The 8,716-nt window shown below is 40.2% G+C and overlaps 1 protein-coding gene across 1 annotated transcript in view; it reads left to right on the top strand.

The window, feature by feature from the left end:
* LOC308093459 (E3 ubiquitin/ISG15 ligase TRIM25-like) overlaps positions 1 to 1,441 on the top strand; it is a gene marked incomplete at both ends in the record, with an annotated part of 1,629 nt that extends 188 nt beyond the window's left edge. Inside the window, one exon of the mRNA XM_080439796.1 lies at positions 1 to 1,441. This exon is cut by the window's left edge and continues 188 nt beyond it. Within this exon, the coding sequence (XP_080295922.1) occupies positions 1 to 1,441 (1,441 nt within the window).
* Positions 1,442 to 8,716: the final 7,275 nt, after the last annotated feature.

Here is an 8,716-nt window from a genome sequence, read left to right as displayed (position 1 = left end):
AAGACCTGTTCTGAAGAAAAACAACATGTTGGCTGACATGATGGATATACTGAAGAAGACAGGACTCCAAGATGTTCCTCCTGATCACTGCTATGCTGGACCTGGAGATGTGGCCTGTGATTCCTGCACTGGGAGAAAACTGAAAGCTGTGAAGACCTGTTTTCAGTGTCTGGTCTCTTACTGTGACACTCACCTCCAGCCTCACTATCAATCTCCTGCCTTTAAGAAACACAAGCTGGTCAAAGCCTCCAGTGAGCTTCAGGAGAACATCTGCTCTCGTCACGATGAGGTGAAGAAGCTTTTCTGTCGTACTGATCAGCAGTGTATCTGTTATCTGTGCTCCGTGGAAGAACACAAAGGTCACAATATTGTCTCAGCTGCAGCAGAAAGGACTGAGAGACAGAAAGAGCTTGATACGAGTCAGCAGAACATAAAGCAGAGAATCCAAGAGAGAGAGAAAGATGTGAATGTGCTTCACCAGGAGGGGAAGTCCATCAATCACTGTGCCGATAGAGCAGTGGAGCTGATCAGAGACCAGCAGAAACGTGAAGTGAGTCGTGCTGAAGAACTGAGGAAGCGTGTGGAGCAGGAGGTTACTGAACTGAGGAGGAGACATGCTGAGCTGGAGCAGATCTCACACACAGAGGATCACGTCCATTTTCTACACAGTTACACCTCCCTCTCAAGGATCAGTGAATCTACACACCCAGTCAGCAGAAATATCCATCCTCTGAGATACTTTGAAGATGTGACTGTGGCTGTGTCAAAGATGAGGGACAAACTAGAGGACATTCTTAAAGAGGAAGGGACAAACGTCTCAGAGACAGTGAATAGAGTGGATGTTTCACTGTCAACACCAGCAGAACCCAAGACCAGAGCTGAGTTCTTACAATATTCATGTCCGATCACACTGGATCCAAACACAGCACATCAATGCCTCTCTCTGTCTAAAGGGAACAGAAAAGTAACACGCGTGAACATAGGCCAATCATATCCTCATCATCCAGAGAGATTCACTGAATGCTCCCAGGTTCTGAGTAGAGAGGGTCTGACTGGACGCTGTTACTGGGAGGTAAAGTGGGAGCTAAAGTGGAGTGGAAACAATGTTAATACAGCAGTCTCATATAAAGATATCAGCAGGACAGGAGGTCATAATGAAAGTGGATTTGGATCCAATGATACATCTTGGTCTTTACAGTGTCAGACAAGATGTTATACTTTCAGACACAGATGCATTGATACTAAAATCCCAGGTCCTGTGTCCTCCAGAGTAGGAGTGTATCTGGATCACAGTGCAGGTACTCTGTCCTTCTACAGAGTCTCTGACACCATGACTCTCCTCCACAGAGTCCACACGACATTCACCCAGACCCTCTATACTGGATTTAGGTTTTGGGGTTATGGAGTCACTGCTGAGTTGTGTGACCTCAAGTACCTGTAGATCAGACTTTGTGTTCATCTCTCATCACTCCACAATAATTTATAATTCAATTCATCAATATTCTCAGTTCAAAAATGTAACTGTTCTGTTGATGTAAAACAAAAAAAAAAAACTTTATCATTCAAATCATGTTTATTGTTTTTGTTCATTTTGTTGCTAATTTGTTTATTATTAATCTATTGTATAATGTATTAATCATCTCTCATATTCATACAATTTATGTCTGAGTTATTTTGGTTAGATTTTGTGTGGTTGATAGGATATCATTTTAAACGTTATTTTGTGGGTTTGATATTCAAAAAATAACATTTAATAATATTGATTTATGTTTTCATGTTTAAAACATATCTGAATAAACATTACAAATGAATGTACAGACCTTTTGCAATTACATGATATTCAATTGAATATAATAAATATTAACCAACATGATAATAAATGTATGTGTATTGTGTTTCATTATTTTATGACTGTTCTTTAACCTGATGTCTTACATTCTTTATTGTTGTCATTGTTTCAATGGACTGGTGAACTGGGACACTGTTATTGCTGTCAGGCAGAGTGTATCTCCATGTTTATTTTTATTTTATTTTTTATAAATGAATGCCCAACTTAATCATACAATAGTGTCACACAAAAGTAGTGAAAATAGCAGATCTACAAGCTTGTAGATCGGCTATTTTCACTGTTTTAAAATGTTTTTAAAATAATAATAAAAGAGGAACGGTTTTGGACTTACAAGGTTTCCACCCGACAGCAACAATGTATTGTATGCTGTCAGGTAGAAACCTCTTATGTCTAAAACTCTTACTTTTCAGAAAATGTAAAAAAAAAAAGAAGCTGTGTTCCAATGGATCCATGTAGTTATTATTTTACATTATTTATGTAAATTATGTAATTTATTTTTGTTATTATTACAAGCTCTTGTTAATACTTTTCATTTGTTATATTCATTCAATATTCATAAAACCCACAGACACACTTAATCACTTTGATTTAAACGTTTCTATTGAAATAGCAAGAATAGCAGATTTACAAGCTCACAACATGTCACATTGCAATGTGTTGTGAGCTTGTAGATCTGCTATTTCTGTTTCACACTGTAGTATGACTAAGTAGGGCATTAATTTAAGAAAAAAAACCTAAAAAGCGTAAATATGGAGATATGAGGTTTCTGCCCGACAACAACGATATGTAACATGTGACCTGTATGTGTTTGTTGGTGATTCACTCTCATCTGTATAAACATACACATCATCTGTATGTTTTAATACACTTCCCAACATGTGATGTCATGTGATGCTGCTTGGCAGTGGTGGACAGTAATGAAGTACATTTACTCGAGTACTGTCCTTTACTTGAGTATCTGTATTGCTGGATACTTCAAATTTTCCCTCCACTACGTTTCAAAGACAAATCATATACTTTAGACTGTGATGTGATGCCAGAGTGTGGTCTAGCCAACACCAACTCAGGACTCCTCAATGGCTGCCCTCCACACCCTGCTGTCCATTATCTGGGTCTGGAGCTCTGCAGCAGTTCCTCGCCAGAGCTGGCGAAAACTTCTGGGAACTCAGATTAGTGTGTTAGCAACTAATCTCTGGCACCGTTGGCCCGGTCTCTGCGAAACTGTGCACACACACTCCCTGGATGCCAATTCAGAACCTCTGCCTCAAATTTTTCACATGGGCCTGTTATAGCGCCACCTGGAGGCCGATTTGTGCAAAACCCATTTTTTAACATTACTCCTACAGATTTATCCAAACGTCATGCAAATCGGTACACAGTATCTCTATAGTCATGCGATCAACACGGATCTGTCCGATTTCCCATATTCCATCCTCATTGACTAAGGTTCGCTTCCAAAATTAGCAGGATTGCTCCGTTTGAACAAAATTCCTCAAATCATGAACGCAGCTTGCGATTTCTATGAAATTTCACAAACACATTCCCACTATGCCAAGGAAGAAATGCCACCCTTTTTCACATTGGCCTGTTATAGTGCCACCAGCAGGTCTAATTTAGCAAAACACATTTTTGGAACAAAATGCCTCAAATCATGAATGCAGTGTCCGATTGCCGTGAACGACCTAAGAATAAATGGCACCCTTTTCACATTGGCCTATTATAGCGCCACCAGGAGGCCAGAATAACGTACCTGACCTGGCGGAGACCTGTGCTCCGAGGAGCACTTTTTCTAGTTGTTATTGTTCTGGTTGTGGCTGTTGTTGTTGGGTATTTATCAAGTGCATTTTTGCTCATAGACCTGAATTTCGTCCCCTGTGTTTACCGATCCATTAGGAGTAGTGGGCGTTAATTCTTTACAGCATCCAGGGAGGGTTAAGTGCTTTGCTCAGGGACACTTTGACATGAAGCCTGCTGTAGCCTACAGTATGTGTCTGTTTATTAACTCACTCATTAACTACATGAAAATGTTTTTTTTTTGTCAAAACACGATGCAGTGTGAGCTTGTAGATCAGCTATTTTCTACAAAGAGATTTGTTCTAGACAGGTAAAAAAAAAGGAGGGGACCAAGTATAAACCCCTGGGGGACCCCGGTCAATGAAGTATATAGGATTTAAGTGGTTATCACACCTAATGCACAAAGTGTATAGATAGTTAAAAACACAAAGCATCACTTTGAATTCAATTGTTCTGTGATCTATAATCTCTTCATGTGAGACTGACCATCAGGCGTGAAACGAGATGCTTCCCAACACATTGCACTCGTACTAATCAAGCCATCGATCACTTCCCATGTCAGAATACATTCTGTTTTATTATGTGGAGTCACAATAATCACCACAGGAGATATTACTGGCAGACTTCTAAGTGACATCGACGCTCCAGTTTAGCTGACGATGACTGATTTCTGTTATCGTTGTTAAACCAGTGGAAATGACCCTCAGGATACTGGGTTTAGATCAATCAAATCAAACTTTATTTATACAGCCAGGCAGTCACACATTTCATACCTTCAAATGCGAACCATTGAACTTTGCATTAACCCTCCTGTTATGTTCAACTGTCAAGAGTCCTTTGATCAATATTGTGTTAACCCATTAAAACCGGGGACGCATCTGTGTAACCACTTTAACCATATTTTGTACGTTGGCTATTGAAAAATCTGTGCAAATCTTTGAACCTATATATATATTTTAAAGGGACTTCACCATGAATTTGAAGTTTTCCTTCTTTGTTGTGTGTTATATCTGGGGTTTTATGTAGATTTATCTCAAAACAGGCCAAACTGATTTGCCCCCGCACGTGACGTCACAAGCGATACAATCCCTCCTGATTTTCAGTTCCAACATGAAAAAAATTAATTAAATCAAACTTTCTTTCCCCTTTTTTAAAAACTTTTTTTTAACTTTTTCCACACATAACCAGGAGATAACATGCATACAAACTGGCTCAATAGTGCCACGTGCCAAATCAGGACAATGTGGTATTGCAGGTGAAAGTGCTTTATAAGCCAGAGAGAAGTTAGTTGGAATGAGTATATCTGAGGCTTGATTTAGGCTCAAACCTTTTGAAAAACGTTTGCGGGACATAAATAATATGATATTAAATATAAAAAAAAAAAAAAAAATCATGGTGTAGATCCTTTAAAGCAAAAATGTTTTACTAAAATCTTTGCTTCTGAGGGGTCCCTGGATTATCTGGGTCTAACTGGTGTCACAAAGCACCGGGAAACAAGAATTGCAATCAATTATCTTGTTAATTTACCAAGAGAATGGTGGAATTATGTTGATTGCCATGATGATTGCTATGGTTCTAAACAAAGCAAGAAACAATTTACAACATCATGCCCAAACAAATCCTAAATCTAGCCTTTAAATCAGCGCTACTCAACCCGCGGCCCGCGGGCCGCATGCGGCCCGATCGCAGCGTCTTGGCGGCCCCCTCATGGTAAAAAAAAAAAAAAAAAAAAAAAAAGGTTTTTTTTTATTTAAATTTTTAAGCACAGGATAAAAATATACATTTCCGTTCAAATATATGGGCTTTGCCGCGCGCCCAGGATAGGTGTCCCTTATTTCAATCTCTGGGAGTTGGCAACCCTAACCTTGCCATACCTTAGCTTTTGCTGAACTGATGCCACTGGACATACACACAAAATAAACTGGTACAGTGAAAAGAATATGATGTCAAAATGTACATTTTCTTGTGTGTTACAAAATTGAAAAATCCAAAATAGGATCGTCATTTTTATGGCGGCCCCTTGGACTTTTGGTATTTTGCTGAGTGGCCCCTGAGCCATCTTAAGTTGAGTAGCCCTGCTTTAAATCATGTTGAATATTTGTCCATTAACATACCATAAATATTTAAAATGATTATATTTATTGACAATTATCCAAACGCAAACTTCATCATAATATTCAACAAATTAGATCAAACATATTAACCTTCATGTCAATTCTTAATAGAAATAAACTGTGACTTAAATTGAAGGTTATTCAAAAGACACGAGGGGAACCGTGGAACACCGACAAACGATCAAGGTAAAGATACTGGAAACATTAAGGAGGAATTAAGTCCTTATCCATGCCTGTAAAGTGGGAGATACAGTACTACCACAGGTACACTGACTGAACCACCGCTTGGTGTCCCCTTGTGGAGATGAGGGGAAATAAATGCACAGTTTCTAAAACTCTCTCTCTCTCCTTCCTTCTCAAGATTCAGTATTTTTGTCACCGTTCTGTGTGTGTGGGTGCTTTGTGCTCCTTCAGTGACAGAGAGGTCACATATTCATATTCCCCTCATTAAAGTACATCAGTCACACAGCAGAGTCACGTCTCACCCTTGCCTCCTACCTTCTCTTCATCACGCTGTCTCTTTTGACCCCATTTCTCCCTCTTTATCTCTAACTCGGTCTAATTCTCTCACTCCCCATATCTGCCTCTCTCTCCTCTTTACCCCTCTCTCTCTCTCTCTCTCTCTCTCTCTCTCTCTCTCTCTCTCTCTCTCTCTCTCACTCTCTCTCTCTCTCTCTCTCTCAACTACATCACATCACAAGAGCAGAGAATCACTTACTATTTTGTTCTTCTTTGACACCGTGACACATTTAAAGGCAGCTTCTCTGCCATCATCGTCTGTCACGTTGTCTGGATTATAAATCGGTGTGAAGGGATTTGGGGTTGTTGTGTTGTTGTGCATCCAGGATCAATACTTCAGAGTTTAAAAGCCTCCACCTGGGTCCCAGTGGGATTCCCTGCAACACAACATGAATCCAAAGCGTTCAGACAGAGCAAGAGGACACAAGGCATGTTTGCCAACACAGACTGTGTGAGTATGTGGACATTTTCTGTCTGTGAGACAGACAGACAGACAGACAGACAGACAGACAGACAGACAGATATTGAGGGAATATTGTAGTGGACAGAACAAATATGATTATGTGAAAACCCTTAATATTCCCTTAATGTCCCCATAATGGACTCATAATGTCCTCATGTCTGAAAGTGCCAGTGCCAGTAAGACACTGTGAAACTACCTAATGTATTCAACTAGAGGTCTTGCTCCGTGGCTGCTCCGTTGCAGACAGGCAGAGGCACAGGCAGGGTTCTAACTCGACAGTACAGCGTGTACACGTTCATTGCAACAGCGGTGGGTATTTCGACACGCAAACCGAAAGCGAAAGCAACAGCGGGGGTTGAAGGGCTCGCCTCTTTTTTATTTTTTGGAGATGGACACATTTCAATGGCCGCCGCTTCGTTTTCGCTCGGCAGTAGTCGGCTGCACTCACCTCGGGACCCGGATGAACGACACAGACACACGGTTGTCTATGGCACAGCCACGCATGCGCGCCACTCCCAAATGTAAGATAGGATGATTGTAACTTTGTCAGTCACTGTGGGCAGCTGCATGCCTTCAAATGTGACAGATAGTGGGTTGGACCTACTAGATATCAAGGTAGAAATCTGGAGCAGCATACCTTTATTCTTCCTTTATACTTATAATCTTGGGGACCTACAAAGCCTATTCTGTTTTTACAGTAAGTCACTCTGGATGAGTGACTTACAGGGACTATAGTGGCAGCTAAATGTCAAAACTATGAAACATCACAAAGCCATCCGATTGGATTCAAACACTACACTGATGTTTGGTGTTTGACCCGCGGTGTGTCCATAACATAGCCTAATCCTTGTTCCTCCTTAACGATATTAAGTGAGAATGTAAAACTGAACATTCTGATGTCTTAAAATGTATTCTAAGAGAAACGAGCATGATACAGTGAGGAACTGAGAGAGGACAGATAGTCATGTTTCCGTTCAATGTTGAATGAAATTGAGGCAAATTTTTCAATTCTACAAACATCAATAACATGCAAATAGGCTAAGATTCCATCAAAGTGATTTAAAATGCATTACAAGAACGTAAACAAGACCCAAAACAATTAACAAGACCACTTAAAAACAATGGACCCAGTCCAATTAGAAATAGGAAGAAGTATCTTTAGGTGTAATGTTATAATTCCCTTCATTCAGAATGCTGGCTGTATTCAACTCAAACAAAATGGCATTCTAATGGCCATACAATACATCAACCATGAGCGCCTTACTGTTGAAAACGGCCATGCATGAAAGCGTTTTGGGAGGTTGTTGTTTAGTTTGTGGTTGTTCGCTGACCATGTGAAGGCCCCAAAATATTTTTGCAATATTTGATTAATTGTAATTAAATTTTTGGGGACTTTTAATGCAAAATTTTAAAATGTGCAAAAAATAATAATGCAACTACTCAGAGACAGACAGAGCAATACTGAGTGACTGGAGACATCCAATTTTCAGAGGTTTTCAAGTCAAACTTGATTAAAGGAATCAGGTGAGATGGCAGTCCCCCAGAGAGAGAGTTGGGGGACAAAGAGAAAGAAAGAGAGCGAGAGAGCGAGAGAGAGATAGAGAGAGAGAGAGAGAGAGAGACAGAAGCATTCAGAATAATATCTCTGCCCTTGGGAGACAAAATACCACAGGGTGTTCTTGCATTCACACAGAGACAGCCTGCATAATTTCTCATTTATTTCTCTCTTCCCAAACTTAACCACAGTTGCTCTCTGCCCCGTTCTAATACAACACAAAGGCCATGCTAGGATGTTCTGCTGGTGGGGGTCCCATGTTGTCCCCTCTTGATAAATCTGGTTTTAGACCATGCCTGGCACATCTATCCCATGCATGTCAATGTCACGTCCAAAAGTGTGAACATGCTATGTTCTGTTGATAGGCATTTGAATGATTTAATCGGTCAAAATTCTTAGGGCTTACTCTATCTAGTAATCAC

Source organism: Gymnoscopelus braueri (assembly GCF_963280865.1).
Source record: "Gymnoscopelus braueri genome assembly, chromosome: 10".
NCBI classification, from domain to species: Eukaryota; Metazoa; Chordata; class Actinopteri; order Myctophiformes; family Myctophidae; genus Gymnoscopelus; species Gymnoscopelus braueri.
Note: the sequence above shows the minus strand (reverse complement) of the source record. Positions and strands in the feature narration are given on the sequence as shown.